The 22,950-nt window shown below is 36.2% G+C and overlaps 1 protein-coding gene across 13 annotated transcripts in view; it reads right to left on the reverse strand.

Moving 5' to 3' along the window:
• The window catches only part of DLG2 (discs large MAGUK scaffold protein 2), a 2,016,902-nt gene that overhangs the window by 1,559,713 nt on the left and 434,239 nt on the right, over positions 1-22,950 (reverse strand). For all 13 annotated transcript variants that reach the window (XM_060303825.1, XM_060303817.1, XM_060303816.1 and 10 more), the window contains one exon: positions 22,379-22,453. In XM_060303825.1, coding sequence (XP_060159808.1) covers positions 22,379-22,453 — 75 coding nt within the window. The remainder of the gene's footprint in view (positions 1-22,378; positions 22,454-22,950) is intronic.

Consider the following 22,950-nt stretch of genomic DNA (forward strand, 5'->3'; position numbering starts at 1 on the left):
GTAGTAATACTCATATCAGACAAAACAGACTATAAAACAAACTCTATAACAAAAGAAAAACAAAGGCATTATATAAAGCTAAAGTGATCAACGCAAGAATAGGCTATAACACTCGTTAACATATATGTACCTAGCATAGGAACATATAAGTATATAAAGCAAATATTAACAGACATAAAGGTAGAAATTGACAATAATCCCATAATAGTAGGGGACTTTAACACCCCAATTACATCAACAGACAGATCATCCAGACAGAAAATCAATAAGGAAACAGTAGTCTTAAATGACACATTAGACCTGTTGGACTTAACAGACAGCTATAGGACATTCCAGCCAAAAAGGTCAAAATACACTTTCATTTCAAATGGACATAGAACATTCTACAGGATAGACCACATGCTAGGCCACAAAACAAGTCATAACAAATTTCAGTGGATAGAAAGTATATCAAGCATTTTTTTTTTCCAATCACAACAGCTTGAAACTAGAAATCTATTACAGGAAGAAAAATGGGAAAAACAAAAGTACATGGAGACTAAACAACATGTTACTAAAAAACCAATGGGTCAATGAAGAAATCAACGAGCAAATCAGAAAATACTTCAAAACAACTGAAAATAAAAACACAACACTCCATTATCTGCAGGATTCAGCAAAGCAGTTCTGAGAAGTATATAGTGATACAAGCCTTACCCAAAAAACAAGAAAAATCTCAAATAAATGACCTAACCTACTACCTAAAGGACTTAGAAAAAAAAAAGCCCATAGTCAGCAGAAGGAAGGAAAAAATAAAGATCAGAAAGGAAATAAATAAAATAGAGTTTAAAAAAAACAATAGAAAAGATCAATGAAATCAAGAGCTGGTTTTTTGAAAAAACAAACACCTATCCTTCTCAAACTATTCCAAAAAATAAAGAGGAGGGAATACTTCCAAATTCATTCTACTAAATAAGAAGATACTACTAAAACAATAAATTACAGGCCAAATCTCTAAAAAATATAGATGTAAAAAATCCTCAAGAAATTTTAGCAAACTGAATTCAACAATATATAAAAAGAATCACACACCATGATCAAGTGGGATTTAGAACAGGGATGCAAGGATGGTTCAATATCCACAAAACAATTAATTGATATACCACATCATCAAATCAAAGGATAAAAATCAACAACCATCTCAATAGATGCAGAAAAATCATATGACAAAATTCAACATCCATTCATGATAAAAACTCTCAACAAATTTGGTAAAGGTGGAACATATCTCAAAAGCCATTCATGATAAACCCACAGCTAACATCATACTCAACGGTGAAAAGGTGAAAGCTTTTCCTCTAAAATCAGGAACAAGAAAAGGATGCCCACTCTTGCCACTTCTATTAAACATAATATTGGAAATCCTAACCACAGCAATCAGACAAGAAAAAGAAATAAAAGGCATCCAAATTGGAAGGGAAGAAGTAAAACTGTCACTATTTGTAGATGACATGGGACTATATATAAAAAACCCTAAAATCCCCACCAAAAAACTATTAGAACTAATAAATGAATTCAGGAAAGTTGTAGGATACAAAATTAGTATACAGAAACCTGTTGCTTTCTATACACTAATAATAAATTATCAGAAAGAGAATTCAAGAAAACAATCCCATTTACAATTGCATCCTCTCCCAAAAAACAAACAAAAAAACCTAGGAATAAACTTGACCAAGGAGGTGAAAGATTTATACTCTGAAAACTATAATACATTGATGATGAAATTGAACATGATACAAATAAATGGAAAGATATCCCATGTTCATGGATTGGAAGAATATTGTTAAAATTTCCATACTACCCAAAACAATCTACAATTTAATTCAATCTCTACCAAAATACCCATGGCATTTTTCAGAGAACTAAAACAAATAATCCTGAAATTCATATGGAACTACAAAAGACTCTGAATAGCCAAAGCAATCTTGAAGAACAAAGCAAGAGGTTTCACACTCCCTGACTTCAAGCTATACTACAAAATTACAGTAATCAAAACATTATGTTCTAATTTCATACTTTCACATGTAGCTGTCCAGTTTTCCCAGCACCACTTATTGAAGGGACTGTCTTTTCTCCATTGTATATTCTTGCCTCCTTTGTCATAGATTAATTGACAACATATGCATGGGTTTATTTCTGGACTTTCTATCCTGGTCCATGGATCTATATTTCTTTTTTTTGTGCCAGTACCATACTGTTTTTTGTTTTGATTTTTTTTTTTTGCAGTACATGGGCCTCTCACTGTTGTGGCCTCTTCTGTTGTGGAGCACAGGCTCCGGACGCGCAGGCTCAGCAGCCATGGCCCACAGATCCAGCTGCTCTGCGGCATGTGGGATCTTCCTGAACCGGGGCACGAACCCGTGTCCCCTGCATGGGCAGGCAGATTCTCAACCACTGCTCCACCAGGGAAGCCCTACCATACTGTTTTGATTATTGTAGCTCTGTAGTATAGTCTGAAGTCAGGGAGCCTGATTCCTCCAGCTCCTTTTTCCTTTCTCAAGATTACTTTGGCTATTCAGGGTCTTCTGTGTTTCCATACACATTTTAATTTTTGTTCTACTTCTGTGAAAAATGCAATTTATAATTTGATAGGGATTGCACTGAATCTGTACATTGCCTTGGGTATTATAGTCAGAATGAAATTTGAACATTTTCTAACACCATACACAAAAATAAACTCAAAATGGATTAAAGACCTAAATGTAAGACCAGATGCTATAAAACTCCTAGAGGAAAACATAGGCAGAACACTCTTTGACACAAATCACAGCAGTATCTTTTGGGACCCATGTCCTAGAGTAATAGAAACAAAACCAAAAATGAACAAATGGGACTCAATTAAACTGAAAAGATTTTGCACAGCAGAGGACACCATAAACAGAACATAAACACAACTGACAGAATGGGAGAAAATATATATTTTTTTTGGGGGGGGAGAAAATATTTGCAAATGATGTGACTGACAAGGGATTAACCTCCAAAATATACAAACAGCTCATTCAATTCAATATAAAAATGGTCAGAAGATCTAAAAAGACATTTCTCCAAAGAAGACATACAGATGGCAAATAGGCACATGAAAAGATGCTCAACATCACTAATTATCAGAGAAATGCAAATCAAAACTATAGTGATGTATCACCTCATACCAGTCATAATGGCATCATCAAAAAGTCTATAAATAATAAATGCTGGAGAGGGTGTGCAGAAAAAGGAACACTCATACACTGTTGGTTGGAATGTAAACTGGTACAGCCACTATGGAGAACAATATGGAGTTTCCTTAAAAAACTAAAATTAGAGTTACCATGTGATCCTGCAATCCCACTCCTGGGCATATATACAGAGAAAAACGTAATTCAAAAAGATACAAGCACCTCAGGAGCTTCCCTCGTGGTGCAGTGGTTAAGGATCTGCCTGCCAATGCAGGGGACACGGGTTCAAACCCTGGTCTGGAAAGATCCCACATGCCATGGAGCAACTAAACCCGTGTGCCACAACTACTGGGCCTGTACTCTAGGGCCCATGTGCCACAACTACTGAGCCCACATGCCACAGCTACTGAGGCCTGTGTGCCTAGAGCCTGTGCTCCACAACAAGGGAGGCCACCGCAATGAGAAGCCTGCCCACCACACGAAGAGTAGCTCCCACTCGCCACAACTAGAGAAAGTCCATGCTCAGCAACAAAGACCAATGCAGCCAAATTAAATTAATTAATTAAATTTATATATAAAAAAAAGATACATGCACCCCAACGTTCATAGTAGCACTATTTACAATAGTCAAGACATGGAAGCAACCTAAGTGTCCATCGGCAGATGAACAAATAAAGAAGATGTGAAATATATATACAATGGAATATTACTCAGCCATAAAAAGAATGAAATAATGCCATTTGCAGCAACATGGATGGACCTGGAGATTATCACACTAAGTGAAGTAAGCCAGACAGAGAAAGACAAATATGATATGATACCGTTTACATGAGAAATCTAAAAACAAAAGGATACAAATGAACTTATTTACAGAACAGAAATAGACTCACAGAATAGAAAACAAATTTATGGTTAACAAGGTGTGGTAGGGAGAGGGATAATTTAGGAGTTTGGGATTAAAATATACACACTACTATATATAAAATAGATAACCAACAAGGACCTACTGTATAGCACAGGGAACTACACTCATATCTTGTATAATAGAAGTGAATGTAAAAAAACAATACATATGTTGTGTGTATATATATATATATACACACACACATACACACACACTCATACATATATAACTGAATCACTTTGCCATACACCTGAAATTGACACAATACTGTAAATCAACTTATTTCAAAAAAATTTTTTAAAAACACTAGACTCCACCAAAAAACTGTTAAAACTAATAAACAATTCAGTACAGTTGCAGGTTACAAAATCAACACACAAAAAATCAATTGTGTTTCTATATACTAACAGTGAACTATCCAAAAAATAAATTAAGAAAACTAACCCATTTAAAATAGCATCAAAAAGAATAAAAAACTCAGGAATAAATTTAACCAAGAATGTGAAAGATGCGTAAAAAACAAAACAAAACAAATATATTATGGTACTGGCACAAAAACAGACACATAGATGAATGCAACAGAACAGAAAGCTCAGAAGTAAACCCATGCACCTATGGTCAATTAATCTATAACAAAGAAGGCAAGAATACACGATGGAGAAAAATAATCTCTTCAATAAGTAGTGCTGGAAAAACTGGACAGGTACATGTAAAAGAATGAAATTAGAACATTTTCTCATATCATACTAAAAATATTTTCAAAATGGATTAAAGACCTAAAAGTAAGACCTAAAACCATAAAACTCCTAGAAGAGAACAGTGGCAGAACACTCTTTGACATAAATGGTAGCAATATTTTTCTGGATCTGTTTCCTAAGGCAAAACAAATAAAAGCACAAGTAAACAAATGGGACCTAATTTAAAAGCTTTTGCAAACCAAGGATATCATCAACAAAATGAAAAGACAACCTACTGAATGAGACAAAGTAATGTGCAAATGATATGACCAACAAGGGGTTAATATCCAAAACAAGAACAATTCATACAGCTCAATATCAAAAGCAAACAAACAGCCAACTCAAAAAATGGGCAGAAGACATGAATAGATATTTTTCCAAAGAATACATAAAGATGGCTAACAGGCACATAAAAAGATGTTCAACATCACTAATTATCAGAGAAATGCAAATCAAATCCACAATGAAATAACACCTCTCGCCTGTCAGAATGGCTATCATCAAAAAGTCTACAAATTGGGGCTTCCCTGGTGGCGCAGTGGTTGAGAGTCCGCCTGCCAATGCAGGGGACGCGGGTTCGTGCCCCAGTCCAGGAAGATCCCACATGCCGCGGAGTGGCTAGGCCCGTGAGCCATGGCCGCTGAGCCTGCGCGTCCGGAGCCTGTGCTCCGCAACGGAGAGGCCACAACAGTGAGAGGCCCACGTACTGCAAAAAAAAAAAAAGTCTACAAATAAAAAATGTTGGAGAGAATGTGGAGAAGACTTTTGCACTGTTGGTAGGCATGTAAATTGGTGCAGTCACTATGGAAAACAGTATGGAAGTTATTTAAAAAACTAAAAATAGAACTACTATATGATCCAGCAATTCCAGTCCTGGGTATATATCCAGAAAAAACGAAAACACTAATTCAAAAAGACACACACACCCCAATGTTAATAACAGTGCTATTTACAAAAGCCAAGATAAGGAAGCAGCCTGTGTGTCCATCAACAGATGAATGGATAAAGGAGATGTGGCTGTGTGTGTGTGTGTGTGTGTGTGTGTGCACATGTGTATGTGTATATATATAGCAATATTACTCAGCCATTAAAAAGAATGAAATTCTGCCATTTGAAACAACATGGATGAACCTAGAGGGTATTATGCTTAGTCAACTAAGTCAGACAAAGTCAAATATTGAATGTTATCATTTAATGAAAGAATATAACAAAACAGAAACAGATTCCAGATTTAGAGAAAAAACTAGCAGTTACCAGTGGGGAAAGGGAAGGATGAGAAGCATGATAGGGTTAGGAAATTAAGGGGTACAAAGTATTATGTATTAAGTACATAAGCTACAAGTATATATTATACAGCACAGGGAAATAGTCATTTAAAAATAACGTTAAATGGAGTGTAATCTATAAAAATATTGAATCACTATGTTGTACACCTGAAATTACTATAATATTATAAATCAACTGTACTTCAATCAATAAAATAAGAGTTTTAACACTTAAGTTATCCAGAATGAATACCTTGATCTCCTACTACCACCCCTAAAATGAAGCTTTCCTAGAGTTCTCAAATTCAGTAAATGATACTTCTACCCACTGTTTCATATAACACAGGTAATCGGGAGTCATCTCTGAGACTTCCTTTCCTCTTAAAACTCCCATATGCATTTCATATCTATGTTCTGGAATGTTTAAACCTAAAACTCTCATATATGTTCAATGTTTTTTCATCACCACCACCACCCTAATTCATGCTACCACTATCTCTTGCCTGGACTTCTGCAAAAGCTTCGTAACTAGTTTTGTTTTGTTTTGTTTTTAACTATAACTTTTTTTCTACGTCATCCCACCTGTTCTACACATAACATCCAGAGTGATGATTTCAAAATCCAAATATGACCATGTTACCTGATTCACTCCTCTCTCTCTAATTTACTTAAAATACTTCAAAGAAATCCTAAACATTAGATGGTTTGTGTCTCCCTTCCCAATCCCTTCTCTTACCAAGCTGCCCCTATATGCTCTCCCTCCAGCCCTATTGGCCTTACAGCTCCTTTCCCGTCTAAGATAGAATCTTTGTGTATATGGTTCCCTCCTCCTGAATACTCTTCTTCCTCCTTCCCCAAGTTGATCCTACTTTTAAAATTTAAGCTTAATTAGCATTCCCTTAAGGAAGCCTTCTCTGACCTCCCTCTCTACATCAGTACATCCTCAAATGCACTCCCAATATACCATGTACATCTTTTCTGTAGCACTCATCAAAATTACAACTTTATCTTCACTTATGGGATTCTTTAATTTATTGCTGCTTCCTCCTCGAGGGCAGGGTCTGTGTATATTTTCTCACACTGTGAATTTATAGGACTTAGTACAGTTCCTGGGACATAGTGGGCAATCTGTAAATATTTATAGAATTAATGAAGGGAGGAAAAATAGATGGATAAATAGGTTTTGATGAGCCAAAAAAATAATGGAGATGTGCTACAGAAGACTGAGGCTTGTTTAAATAACACATGTTGAGATAATAAACTAGCTCTTGTCAAGAGAACAGTTCATCTGACAACAGGAAATTTAAAATTCTCCCTCTTTTCAATTGTTTTTTTCTTTAAACAGGCAATTGTAAAGAGAACATTTCACTTCATCTATAAAAGGCCACATTTCTGTTGTCAAGGGCTTTCCTAGGGAAGGGATTCCTGCTAATGTTGAATTACTGGGCAGTTTGGGCTTCTGTCTACATAGGCTACAGAAAGCAAAGCAAATTCCCAGACTAGGGATTGGTGGGGAAGAAACAGGAGATTTTCTATCTACTCTACAATTGTGTGACATGTCCTTACACTCTGTATAATATTTTGCCTTCTTTGGGCGTGGCCTTGGAATGATTCTATCATTTGTTTGACTTAGTATTTTATGTTTAAGCAACATAAATTTAAGGAAAGCCACTCAAAGAAATATCAACTCTCAGAAAAAAAATACTCTGAACAATGGAGGAAAAGCAAGTCAGTGGCTTCAAACAACATCATAAATCATGAGAAGAAAATGAATGGTGTGCAGGAGTTTTATGTTTGTCATCTCATTCAATCCACACACATGGCTCAGAGGTGAAGGAATGTCCCAAATTAAGTAAGCAGTAAAGGTATGACTCTAACCAGTTCCAGGTAACGCCAAAGTACATGATCCTTCCAGTGTCCTTCAAGTAATGTAACCAAGAATAACCCTATGTACCCTGATTCTCCAGCACAGTGTCAGAAAGGCTGTATTCCCTTCCATAGTCTAGCTTCTTTCCCAGATTCTGTGGGCTGTCCTGATGCACAGAAACACATGAGATTCTTTTGTTGGTGTCTTATAGGTCTTCCTATAGACTTCAAGCTTTCACAGAGTCATAAAACTTCCATTCTGTGTATACTTTAGAAAACTGCTTTTTGACAAAGACTTTGGACATTAAGTTTTAGCTCAGAATGCATTTCTGCTTTCGAGTTATAAACAGAGCACAACTTTTTAATGAAAATGCTGACACAACCTAAAGAACAGTGGTGTATGACCAAATACATTGCAGAAACAGATTTTTTCAACAGAGTATTAGCATATTTAGAGAGAGGATATTTATGGGATGTTTTAATTAAGCTGTGGATATTAAATTGTGCAAAATTTTTACTTCACCAAAATGCAATCTAAAATAGCCCTCAAGGGCTTCCCTGGTGGCGCAGTGGTTGAGAGTCCACCTGCCGATGCAGGGGACACGGGTTCGCGCCCCGGTCCGGGAAGATCCCACATGCTGCGGAGCGGCTGGGCCCGTGAGCCATGGCCGCTGAGCCTGCATGTTCAGAGCCTGTGCTCTGCAACGGGAGAGGCCACAACAGTGAGAGGCCCACGTACCGCAAAAAAAAAAAAAATTAAAATTAAAAAATAAAAATTAAACAATAAAATAAAATAGCCCTCAAGATCAGTTAGCATTTTTTTCCCTGTGGTTGGGAGACACTGCCAATCCAAACTTGAATGGCATTGAGTTTTTCAATGAGGTGTGTGCTCTGAGTTGATTGAAAATATATGGATCGGTAAATGAAATGCTCAAATGTTTGTATTTCATTGCTCTAATGGAAGAGTGGTTGTTATGAAACCTGCTCCTTTTCCACCTCCTCCAATCATGCTTAGGTTTGGGGTTTTGATAGATACATTTGTTATACCTTTTGTTGCTGAAACCAGTCCATTAATCCAGACTGGAAGGGGCTGTTTTTATGAGGCTGTCAGGGGACTATGCCACCTGCTACCAACAGGACTTCTTTGAGAAGCTGCAGCAATTAACGCTGCATTTCTCTGTCAAGCCCTGTTAAAAGTTTTCTTCAGGCCAAGTTTGTCCAAACATTTGTACAATTCCGCAGAGATCTGAAGTAGCTGGAGGCTGCTTCAAGAGGTTTGTCATTGACACCTGCTCTGTATTGGACGTAGGAAGCTGGCTGCTGCTACAGACATGGCCTCATGGAATAGCTTCCCCTATCTGGACTACCTAAAGCTAAATCTAATGAGGCAAGCCTGAGCAGGGGATAAGCACAATCCGAAGAGCAGCACAGAAAGTCAGACTAGTAAGCAGGCGTAAGGAAGACTTTGACAAGAACACCTCCATATCTTCTTTGTATAATTCAATTATTTAAATAACATTTCTTTGTTGTTATTTCCTTGGATTTCTAGGTTCATTATACGTAATTGGTAATATACAAAAAATGCACAAAGGATAAATATTTTTAAAGCCTATAATCATTACTACTTAGAGTACACTCCTGTTCATACGTTATATGGCCTTCATTTAAATGCTAAATTTGTGCAATATACACGTCCCCTGAATATTGTTGTAGGAAAAGTTTCTTTAAGGAGATGTGTGCAGTATGAGGTTTTCAAGGTAGGATTATTTACTTGGAAGAGCTGTCATTCATAACTCATAACTGTAGCTGGTTTATGAACAGCACCAACACCCAAATCAAGAGCACTTGATGATGTCTATATTTGTTTCACATGATCTAAAAACATCAAATTAAAAGGGATAATATGATAGCTAGGGAAAAGTACCCAGAGGAGTTCATAAGACATTCATTTACTGTGTTGATATAAAAGGAGGGAGATTCCATCATAACTGCACCAGCCTTAGCACTCCATAACCAAACCAATCATATATGCTTCAGAGGCTCTTTCACCACTCAGTGCTGAAACCCATTCTCTCATAGTATTTTTCAGCAATTCAAGTAACCAAAAAATAATATAGCAATGACACTAAGTTCACAAATGACTTTCAAAGATATATAAATTGTAATAGAAATCACTGTCAAAAAAAAACCTTTATGCTTTTTAAAATAAAATTAACTCATTTAAACATTCAGACTCTGTACCTTTCAATTACATCCACTATCTGAGGTAAGTTGAAAGTAGGCCAACCTATCTGAGAGTTCATTGCTCAAGTGCCTTTGTGGGGTAAATATAGATCTCAAACTGTAACCATCTTCAGAATTCTACAGTGCTGATAATAATAATGCCATAATAATTACAAAAACAACATGTATTGAGTACCTACTATGTGCTAGGCACTGATTTAGGCATATCGCATACATTGTCTTTAATTCTGAAAGTAGTCTAGCAAGGTAGGTATCTGTTATTATTCCTACTTCACATGAGAAAAGGGAGACAAAGAGTTGTTGGAATGCTTACTGAAGTTCATATGGCTATTGAGAGAAAGGAGATCTCAACTTCTGCTTGACTCCAAAACTCATGCCCCTACTACTATGCAACACTGACTCCTTAAGTGATGAGTGAAAAGTTCAACAGGAAGAACATTAACCTACACTTAAAAGCTCAGATAATGCCAACAAGTGTCAATACCTTGTACTGTTTAAAAATCACTACAAAACCCAAAGCAAATCTCCTTTCACGTATCCCTCCCTATTTTGCTGTCAGTCTCTCTGCCTCCCTCAATACCACCTTTGCCTCCACCACAAATTCAAACCAATAACTCAACTACTCAAGTTGGAGGAGAGAGGAATCCACTGCCCTGAGAGTTTGTATGAGTGGAAACGTGCCAGCTCTCTGCTCGTCAATCAAAACCATCAAAGAAAGAGGTGTTTCCAAACATGAATCTACCCAATAATTCAAGTTTATCCTTTGAAGTATACGATGCTTTAATATTCTGAACATTTTAAATAGTTTGCAAATGTTTTAGTAGCTGCAGGTAGACGTCACAAAGGTAATTCTTCTCCAAAAAAATCTTTGGACATAATTTTAGATTTTTATGTATTGACCCATGGCCAACATTTATGAATGTCAGTTAGAATACTAAGTTGTGATGTACCCAGGTCTCACCACTCAATTACATCATAGAATTTAAGGGCTTGTGCTTGTTTTAAACATTTGCTTCTTTCCTCACTGTTGACTGCCACGTCCCATGGCTGCTAATATACCAGGCTTTAGTAATGCTTTCTCCTGAATTTCTATACACCTGTTGTAACTATCTGGATCCTCTAATGGGTTAGGTAATAAGTATGATAAGTAAAAATCATAAAAATGATTTTTAGAAATGTATCTAAATAGGCTCAGAAACAAGGTATAATGGGTCTCTCTTGTTCCAATACATGTATTTGAAAAATAATAAGCTCACACAGTGAGGTCATAGAATAGGTAGGTACACTGTAAATGAGCTGTGAAATATTGATTTAGTTCACTTCAACATAATTTTTGTTTATTTCTAGATAATTCTCAGTGTATACTACATAATAGAGGTTGTTGGATACTAAGTAAGTAAAACATTGGTCAGTAAATATAGCTGAAGCTTCCTTAAATTGATGTCAGAGAGAACAAAAACTCAATTCTTCCAGGAATTTTTCTGGACACAGAGACAAAGCCCTTGGATAGGAAAATCCATAGACCCATCACAGTATAGCTTTTTTGTATTCTTAATAATTTACAAATTATTGAATCACCATATTCTATATCAGCATCCCTCTATAAACCTGTGAAAAACAATCTTGTAGCTTATAGCTCTGTCATGGAATGACCTCTGAGAGAAAATTTCATATTTAATTGCTACATCAAATGATGAAACAAAGAAGGAAGATAGAGCCTAGAAATCCTCTTATAGAAAACCCATTATTAAAATTCCATTAGCTCTGAACGGAAGGACATAACTAAATTTCTAATAGTTAGGTTTATTATAACTCTCTTTATAATACTAGTTATCTACATGGTCTTCTTCTCCAAATAAATCATATAAGATTAGAAATCCTGACAGTGCTGTGAAGGAAGACCTTCAATGTCCTACTGTGGTTGCCAATATGGTTGTCCAACAATGCAATGTTACCCAACATTCAATGTATAGAATCCAGGCAGCACCTTTCATGACACAAGGCACAGCTACCAAAAAAAAAACCAGTCTCTTTTGAATTCATTATTTTTCACAGCAAACTCAAGAGCATAAATTTATTCTGGAGAGATGGTGAATTATATCAGAAACGACACCAGACTGCGTACCCAAAGGATTCCAAAAAATATTTTTTGTGATGCCAAAAAATATTTCACTTCTCTGAGCTTCAGTATTCTTATCTGTCAAATAAGGGAAGAGCTATCCTTTGGCAAAATCAGATGTGGATTATGAGTAGGTAGATTATACTTCCAGGAGTCCTAGAAAAGTTTTGCTTAGTTTTCTCAAAAGAAAGCCAAGGCACTCTCTCAACACATGAAAATTTTAAGTGTTAAAAACAAATATCAAAATAAACACATAAACAAACAAAATCCCCCTTTCATGATAAAAACACTCAATAAAATAGTAATAGAAGGGAACTTCCTCAATATGATAAAAGCCATCTATAAAAATCCCACAGCTAATATCATATTTAATGAGGAAACACTGAATTTTCCCCTAACATCAAGAACAAGACAAGAATGTCTGTTCTTGCCAATTTTATTCAATATTGTACTGAATATTCTAGCTAAGGCAACTGGGCAAGAAAATGAAACAGAAGGCATCCATACTGGAAAGAAAGAAGTAAAACTAGTAAAACTATCTCTTTATGCAGGTGACATGATCGTGTATATAGAAAAATCCTAAAGAATTCACTAAAAAGCTGTTAAAACGAATATGTTCAACAATGTTACAGGGTACAAGAGCAATAAATAAATATTGATTGTATTTCTATACACTAGCAATGACCAATCAAAAATGAAATTAAGAAAACAAACTCATTTATAATAGCATCACAAGTAATAAAGTGCTTAGGAACAAATTTAACAAAAAAAAGCAAAAACTTGTACTCTGAAAACTATAAAATATTGTAGAAATATTGTAGAAGACCTAAATAAATAGAAAAACATTCACTGGATCGGAAGTTTAATATTGTTAAGATGGCAATATTCCACAAATTAATCTACAGATTCAAAGCAATCTTTATCAAAATCCCAGATGGCTTTTTTGTAAATTGACAATCAGATCCTAAAATTCATATAAAAATGCAATGGATCCTGAATATCCAAAATAATCTTGCAAAAGAAGAACAGAGTTGAAGATGTACACTTCTCAGTTTCAAACTTACTACAAAGCTACAGTAATCAAGATAGTACTGGATAAAGATAGCCATATAACTCAACGGAATAGAATTGAAGTTCCATAAATAAACCTTTACATTAATAGTCAATTGATTTTCAACAAGGCTGCAAAGGCAATTCAATGGGGAAAGAAAATACTTTTCAACAGATGGTTCAGGGACACTTGGCTATCCATATACACTATAGATACATAAAAATTAACTCAAAATAGATCATAGACCTAAATGTAAGAGTTAAAACTATAAAACTCTTAGAAGAAAATATAGAAGTAAATTTTTGTGACCTTGTCACGTGAAGCCTCCTTAGATATGACAAGTGACACAAAAACAGATAAACTGGACTTCATCAATAAGTGGTACTGGGAAAACTGGACAGCTACATGTAAAAGAATGAAAATAGAACACTCCCTAACACCATACACAAAAATAAACTCCAAATAGATTAGAGACCTAAATGTAAGACTGGACACTGTAAAATTCTTAGAGGAAAACATAGGAAGAACACTCTTTGACATAAATCACAACAAGATCACTTTTGATCCACCTCCTAGAGTAATGGAAATAAAAACAAAAATAAACAAATGGGACCTAATGAAACTTAAAAGCTTTTGCAAAGCAAAGGAAACTACAAACAAGACGAAAAGACAACCCTCAGAATGGGAGAAAATATTTGCAAACGAATCAACGGACAAAGGATTAATCTCCAAAATATATAAACAGCTCATGCAGCTCAATATTAAAAAAACAAACAACCCAATCCAAAAATGGGCAGAAGACCTAAATAGACATTTCTCCAAAGAGGACATAGAGATGGCCAAGAAGCACATGAAAAGCTGCTCAGCATCACTAATTATTAGAGAAATGCAGATCAAAACTACCATGAGGTATCACCTCACACCAGTTAGAACGGGCATTGTCAGAAAATCTACAAACAACAAATGCTGGAGCAGGTGTGGAGAAAAGGGGACCCTCTTGCACTGTTGCTGGGAATGTAAATTGATACAGCCACTACGGAGAACAGTATCGAGATTCCTTACAAAACTAAAAATAGAATCACCATATGACCCAGCAATCCCACTACTGGGTATATACCCTGAGAAAACCGTAATTCAAAAAGACCCATGCACCCCAGTGTTCCTTGCAGCACTATTTACAATAGCCAGGTCATGGAAGCAACCTAAATGCCCATCGACAGACAAATGGATAAAGAAGATGTGGTACGTATATACAATGGAATATTACTCAGCCTTAAAAAGGAACGAAATTGGGTCATCTGTAGAGACGTGGATGAATCTAGAGACTGTCATACAGAATGAAGTAAGTCAGAAAGAGAAAAATAAATATCGCATATTAATGCATATATGTGGAACCTAGAAAAATGATACAGATGAACCGGTTTGCAGGGCAGAAACAGAGACACAGATGTAGAGAACAAACGTATGGACACCAAGGGGGGAAAGCAGTGGGGGGTGGGGGTGGGGGTGTGCTGAACTGGGAGATTGGGATTGACATGTATACACTGATGTGTATAAAATGGATGACTAATAAGAACCTGCTGTATAAAAAAATAAATAAAATAAAATTCAAAAATTCCAAAAAAACAGATGAATGGATAAAGAAGATGTGATATATATATGTGTATTTTGTGCTTCAAATGAGAGTATCAAAAAGTAAAAAGACAATCCACAGAATGGTACAAAATATTTGCAAATCACATATCTAATAAGGAATTAGTATTAAAAACATATAGAGAACTCTTACAACTCAAAGACTTAAAGACAAAAAAAAAATTTTTTAAATAGGTAAAAAATCTAAATAGATATTTCTCCAAAGATAAAAGAATAGCCTAAAAGTACATGAAAAGATGCTCAACACATCACTAATTATTACGGAAGTGCAAATCAAAACCACAGTGAGATATCACTTCATACCCACTAGTATGACTACAATAAAAAGGACAGATAATAACAAACGTTGTGAGGATGTGGAGAATTGAAACCCTTGCACATTGCCGGTGGGAATGTAAACTAGTGTAACTGCTTTACAAAACAGTCTGGCAGTTCCTCAAAAGGTTAAACACAGTTACCATACAACTCAGTAATTCCTCTCCTAGGTATACATCCAAGAGAAGTAAAAACATATGTCCATACAAAAAGTTGCATGTGAATACTCATAGTAGCATTATTCACATGATGAAAAAGGGCAAACAACACAGATGTCTACCAACTGATGAATGGATAAACAAAATGTGGTATGGCCATATGACAGAATATTACTCATCAAGATAAAGTAATGAAGAACTGATATATGCTACAACATGGCTAAACCTTGAAAATACTAGTTAAGTGAAAGAAGCTAATCACAAAGGGCCATGTATTTTATAATTCCATTCATAGGAAATGTCTAGAATAAGCAAATCCGTAGAGATGGGAAGCAGATTAGTGATCGCCAGGAGCTGGAGGGAAGAGGAGTGGGGAGCGGCTTATAATGGACATGGGGTTTCTTTTGAGCTCATGAAAATGTTCTAAAATTGGTAGTAGTGAGAGCAGCACAACTCTGAATGTACTGAAGTCACTGAACTGTGTGCTTTAAATGGTTGAATTATAATAGTGTGTGAATTATATTTCAGTAAATCTGTGGGAAAAAAATAAGAACACTGATGGATAGCTTCTCAGATCTTGCCAGCAACCTCAGGACTTGAAACCTTCATCTCTGCACAGGACATGCTGGGTACATGTTTACATGTCTTTAGTTCTTTACTCTGTGTGTTTTTCATGTGTGCTCACTGGAAATGCCCTTTCATCTCTCCCATGAACCCCCCCCCCAAACCCATAAATACTGTGGGTTCCCTTTCTGAGCATGCTTCAAAGATCAGTGTAACAAAATTATTTGATATGAATCCTGCAGTTCCCAGCTGGTTCTTTCGAACCTAGAGAGGAAACCAGTACAAGTCGAAAGTACTATAATGGCCAGAAGAGAGGGGAAAAAAGCAATATATCCATTGTATCAACGTAGTCTTCCTCATACTTTCCTTGATTCAAAGCCCTAACTACATCCAAGTTGGAATCAGAGCCATTCCACAGAGCTCACATCTCTTAAAGTGCATTGTGATTTTTTCTAAGGAAATTTCCCCTCTGAATTCTTTTCTAACCCTACGGCTACCACCCATACGGCCAGATGTACTCTAATCCCAGTGTAGACCAATTTAAAGCCCTGTACTCTGTAATTTTCCAAAATTTTCCTAAAATTGTGATCATCTGATAACATCCTAACTTTTTGTTCTATAAGGGAACTAACCACTGATGGTATGAAAACCTTGCCCTAAAAAATAAAAATTACATCCAGTCTTTGGAAAGACAATACCCGTCAAAGCCATCCTGGGTGTAATTTCCCAGCAGCAGAGTTTGCCCAGTGGGTCTGTGTTCCTAGGAACTCTACAACACCCAGAGAGCAGACACAACATTATTTGTTTTATGACTGCATTGGATGTTTCTAAGTACCATGGTCTGGGTATTTATTTGGGCTGTATACAAAAGGAAGTCACACAATGAACTGTGGAGAAAAAAAGGTGGGGGAGAAGCTACCAAAACAGGTGAAAAAAACCTTTGCACTAGTATAGAATAGCTTATGCACATTGTATTAACTGGTTTCAATTAGAGGGATTGATCCCAATTGTGGGTAATGGGAGGCAGTCTGGGAGAACATGCTGAAACAATAAACACTTTAAAAGAACATCTCCTCTGGTTTCTTACAGGAACGTCTGTTTTTATTGATTTCCCATCAAAGAGAAAAATTACTTTCATAATCTAGAGAGACATTGTAGTGAAATGTTAATATGCTTTTAAATTAAAAAGAGTATCTAGCCCCACTCTTCAAAAATGGCTTTATATTACTCAGAATACAAACATCTCAATATGACACTCCATATCATCAGTTCTTGCCTGTCAGAGGGCAAATGTTTCTTTTCAAGAGCTTCAGGATTTCTCCTTTTACAGTCTTAAAGAGTTGTGTATTAACTCCTGGAAACTCTTCCTCAACAAGCCAGAATCCTTTTGGAAGAAAGGGCCCTCCTAAATAGCCCTAAATTAATAATGAGTTATTGCCTGTTCTTTATGTTTTGCTTCACCAATTCATCCTTCCCCATCACTTTCCAGAATGACCTATCCTTTTCTTTCTTTTCTCTTACCACTTTTCAAGCAATTACCACGTGGCAGGTGCTGTGTTAACACATGGCATGCATTACCTCATGTAAATCTCAAAATATCCTGTTACACGTGTAAACTCAGAGAGATTAAGTAGATTGTCCAATGTTATACGTCTAGTAAGTGGCAGAATTTGTATTTTAACACAAAACTTATACAATTCTAAAGCTTTTATACTTAACTATTACCAAAAACTGCATATTCTGTCTTCCAAAATCCATCTTGAGGCAAATCTCCATTCTGAAAAGTTATAGCTTTTTGTACAGACCATTATTATATAGCATATATTACAGAGTATAATGATTATATGCATGTATTGTTCCCTGCTCTATCCTGAGGAATCAAAGGGTCAGTTACAACCTACAAAATATGTTCAGTAAATGCTCCTTGAATGACTAAATGAGGGTTGATGCATTCAGAGTACAGTGTTCTTATTTGCAAATGCTTATATGATTTTTAAAAATATTTCCCATATCTATTTATGGGTGAATACTACATAACAATAGAGATATGCAGAAATAACAATATCCATGATAAGCTCCATAACAGCAGGGATTTTTTTTTCAACTTAGCTTTTAGAAACTCCTCTCATTACATTATTTTTAAATTTCCAGGAACTAAGGGGTGTGCAAACATAAAGAGAAACAAAGCAATTATTCTAGACAAATATGTATATTTATATATCATATGTCTAATCAGTAAAATTATACATTACAGCCATTTCTGAGTAATGCTTAATAACTAAGGATTGCGTTTGGGGACATTCCTCAAAGTGACCAAATCCACTCATAGGCCATAGTCATACTGAGTGGTCCAGAGACCTGCCCTGAAATGCAGCAGCCGCTCAAGCCTCCTGCAGCTGGTCAAATCTAAGGTTCTTTATTTCCAACTGACAGGAACTGATTCCTAGCCTAGCTCACTCCAGATTCAGAGATCTGCCTGCCTTCACCTGAGTCCCAGAACCTGTGGGTCTCTTCTCATTTGTTTCTAAGTGGCAGGGGTTCAGGTAACCACTGTGTTCATACTGGTGATCGTACAAACCAATGGGCATACAACCCAATTAAATGTAAAGTGTAGAGGTGAGGAAGGGTATCATTCTAATGCTTAATGTAGCCACACAAGGAAAGATGAATAAACAAAACTGTCACACTTCTCACTAGAGAAGATATTTCACTTATAATTATTCACAAAGTATAAATATGCCCATGTTTCTGTATAATTGCTGGAGGTAAATTTTCTATTCAGCTTGAATCCCAATCTGTACATTGTAATTCTGACTAAAAGGAAAAGTATTTAAAAACACTTCTTGGTCCCATTATTACAGAGATGTGCAGTGCCAAAAAAAGAGAGTATCCAAGAGGAGAGTAATCAAGTAGTAAAAGAAGTCATTTTTAAGGCAATATGTAGCTGTTGACAGGCATTTGAAAAACAATTTGGAGAGAGAAAGTTTCTTGGAAAAACCAATGATAAAACCTCTGCACTTAAAATGAACCTGGAGGCAAAAGCACACACAAAGACCAGGACTGTTTTGAATATAGTAACAAAGCCCAGCTATAAGGATACAATTATTCCAGAGCAAAACACCAAGAAAGAATAGGGCACGGGGAGAGAAATGTAGGAAAGAATCAAGTGAATTTAAAAATGCACAAAGATAACAGAGACTATCCATTTATCATGAATGTAAGTATGTATTAATTTATTTATAACCTGCTTCAGCCCATAGAGGATTTGAGGGGGACAAGACATTCTCTTAAACGCAGGACGCTAGAGGCTAAGATTTTCTCTATTTCCTGAGAGATGAGAAAATGGAAATTAATACCAGAACTACTTTACATATTGTATATAGTTTTTGTTATGTAAATATACTTTTATTACTGTATTGTTAACTAGCCATATTTCTCAGTTTATAATGTGAGTTAAGTCATTATCAAATTATTCTTTGCTCATTTTTATGTACGCAAGTGTTATATATAACCAGATACTTGAAATGAATGGACTATTATAAATTATCAAAATCCCACAGTTCTGAGTGCTTCATTCTGTCTGAGACAACTACTCGTTACATCAATTCTGGTGGGAGCTCCATAAATGTTACTGACCAGGAGATGTTAGTTAAGCGAGTTTACTTTTTGGCTGCAAATAAATCAAAGAGCAATAAATTCCCCCAAACAAACAAAATAAAACAAAATCTAGATAACTTAAGGAAAAAAATGTAACTTACTGATTATCAGCAGGTTATTGAGCCCTTCTCACAAAATCAAAGAGAGATTTAAGCAAGCTAAACCTCAAAGGGCAAATATACAGCAACTCAAGGAATCTCGGCAACTCAAGGAATCTCAGCAACTGAGGTTCATAGAATATTTTCCAAACTATTGTCATTCATATGATTCAATACTGATGGCTACCAGTTTGATCTCTCTCTGGTACAAATTTCAAATACCCAGGAGAGAGAACCCAACAGGCTCACCTGGGATCAGATATTTACCTCTTGGATCAGTCAGTCATGGCCAGGCACAGACTCGCAGAGCCCAAACATGGCCACTAGGAGCCTACTTTTGTAGACTGGGGTTACTGACAGAGAAAGCAGAATCATTACGGGTTGTGCAATTCCTCCAGAAAGTGCTTGCCCCACTGGGAGATGTATTACTTTTAAGTAAATGGCAAAGGAAATCTACGCAACCAGCAGCTACCAATTCTATGGCAGAAACAAGAAGAAATATCTTTTTGATGCTCTCACCTGACCATAGAACTGAAAATCAGACTGAAGTGTTGGCATTTCAGACTTGTGATCTTCAGGAAGGGTCTTAAATGTAGTCATCTATTTGGTCTTTAGTGTTCTACAACAGGAAGACCTAATATGGGATTCTCAGATCCTCAGCGGTAACTCCACAGTAATTATGAAGGATGAGCTGTTTTTAATAATCCAAAAGACAGAATTCTAATCATGGATTTACTTGCAATAAGACTGCACAAAGTAACTAAAATGTCAAATTTCTTTTATTTTGAGCTGAAATTATCAGTGTATTGGAGGATCAGCTACTAATTGGAATACATGGATGTATTTGATAAAATGGGACCACTATCCATCTACCTTTGTATCTCTAGCAATTGCCATAGTGCCTGACACAGCTGAATCTAACTACTAAATTTTGTCTAGTTTGAAAACAAAATTCCTCAAAACGCATATTCAATGGTACTGTGAAGGAGAAAGTATAAAAGGACACTTGAAGGTGAGAAACGGAAACCACCCAACTAACAAAGTAAAAATATATTTATTCCTATTCAGCGAGAAATGTGAGAGTTACAAAATAATTTATTAAAACTTATTATAAAGAGGAAATCAACAGATTGAAGATTCATTTATTAAATATACACTCACAGACCTTCTACCATGTACCCAGGGATTTACCTAGGTGTAGGTATACTAGGAACCTGAAAAGCACATGGTCTTCTTGGAGAAATAGGCATTATAAATCAGTAATTGCGAGATAATATCATTAAGGATACAATAAAAGGAGTGATTGATGAAGAAATGGAATTATTAAAACGCGTCCTTTCTCTGGCATCAGCAGAGTCTCTAAGCAGGCACTCCCCTCTGACCACCTGCTCACAAAAGTGTGACATTTTTATTCTCCATGTCTCCAGCAAGCTGAGCTGCCTCTGCACTGCAGGAATGCCTCCAAAACTTAGCATTATCATCACTCCTTCATTAAAGGTGATCCCACCTTCTCACCTTCCACAGATAAATAAAAGTCAAGGAAAGAGGCTTCATTCTCTCACACAATCTGAGTGAAAAGTAGGCTCCTCCAGGCCTACTGCCTTTTAACACAGTCATAAGTCATGCTATGAGAGTCCAGCTGCACCTTTCAGAAGCCTGTATCTCAATAATAGATGAGGATATTTAAAGCACTCCACATATCACTTTATACTGCCTGCAAGGTAGGTCAAATGAGGGGAATGCCTCAAAAGTAACTTTTGAACTTTTTGTCCCCATCATACACAAATTATTTCATGACAGGCAAACCCTCAGTTACAGCACACACGGTTCCCAGAGGAACCACTGTCATTTCTATCAGGCAATGTATATATAAAAGTGTATCATACAATCAGCCACTTTCTTCACTTATTCAGAGCACAGCGTCATGGAATGAGTTCATGAAAGGACAGTCAGGGCATCCAGAATCTATTCCCAACCTTACAACCGATGCACTATTCTTACTTCCTTTGCATTTAAGTTTCCCATTTACAACAGAGGAATGATGACATCGTACCTGTTTGTTTCTAAGGCATTTGAAAATTCTCTGATGGAAGATTTCACACAAATGCAGAGGCTATTATTATACCAGGAAGACTTGAAAATTGCAAATCCATGTACCCATCACTATTAAACAGTCAACACAATGGAAGAAGAGAAAGAATCCTTCTCTAAGGCATCTAAAATCAAATATTGCTGAATATGCAGCTATTGAGAAAAATACATGTGCAAACACATTCATTTTAAAGAGTATTCAATTCTAAACCACCAATAACCCATTTCGACAAATCCTTTACAAGTTACTCTCACTCCAAAAAAGAAATACATGTAATCCCTAATCACCGGTGCTTCTTATAATGCAGAGCTTTCTGAGAAGACATTCTTTCTCCTTTCAAAATGTTTGCTCTACTCTAGAATTTCAGAGAGTATTCTAGCCCATTCCACTAAGGTTGTTCCAACATATAAAAATAATTATACTTTAATCTTGCCAATCTTAGAATAATCAAATAAACTCACAGTACAGTGGTGAACAGGCATCCAAGCAGGGGCTTCCACTGAACAATTCTGGGCTGGGCACTTGCCTTGGTTTTGCTGCAAATAAGTAAAAAATATGTTATATTCTACATATGATGTGCAGCAATCTACACCAGCTGATATATTTATCATCAATGTGTTTATTACCATGTTTACAAGTATAGGAGAAATCTTCGAGAATAATTTTTTGGTGCAGTGCTAAAAGAAACTAGGTATGTCATTTCTACTCTTATCAAGGCACAAGAAATTATTCTTTGGTTTTTGTATTTCGCTAAGGCCTAGGTTTTTGGAACCAGGCTTCCTCAGCAACTGGCCTTTCAGGTCCTGGTGGGAACCACCTGAGAATCCTCCTAACCTAGAAGCAGAACTGGTCTCTCCTCCAGGCTCCCAGAGGACACCAATACATGCTGTACCCCTGTGAAATCTCTTGAGTCAAGGTACAGAAAGACTTGTTTACTTGTCTCCCCTTCCAGATTGTAAGCTTATGGTGATGACTCTCTCTAGGGCATTTCATAGAATCCCAGAATGTAGAGTTGTACAGGATAGATTTTAGA

The sequence above is a fragment of the Globicephala melas genome, chromosome 8 (genome assembly GCF_963455315.2).
Source record: "Globicephala melas chromosome 8, mGloMel1.2, whole genome shotgun sequence".
NCBI lineage: Eukaryota > Metazoa > Chordata > Mammalia > Artiodactyla > Delphinidae > Globicephala > Globicephala melas.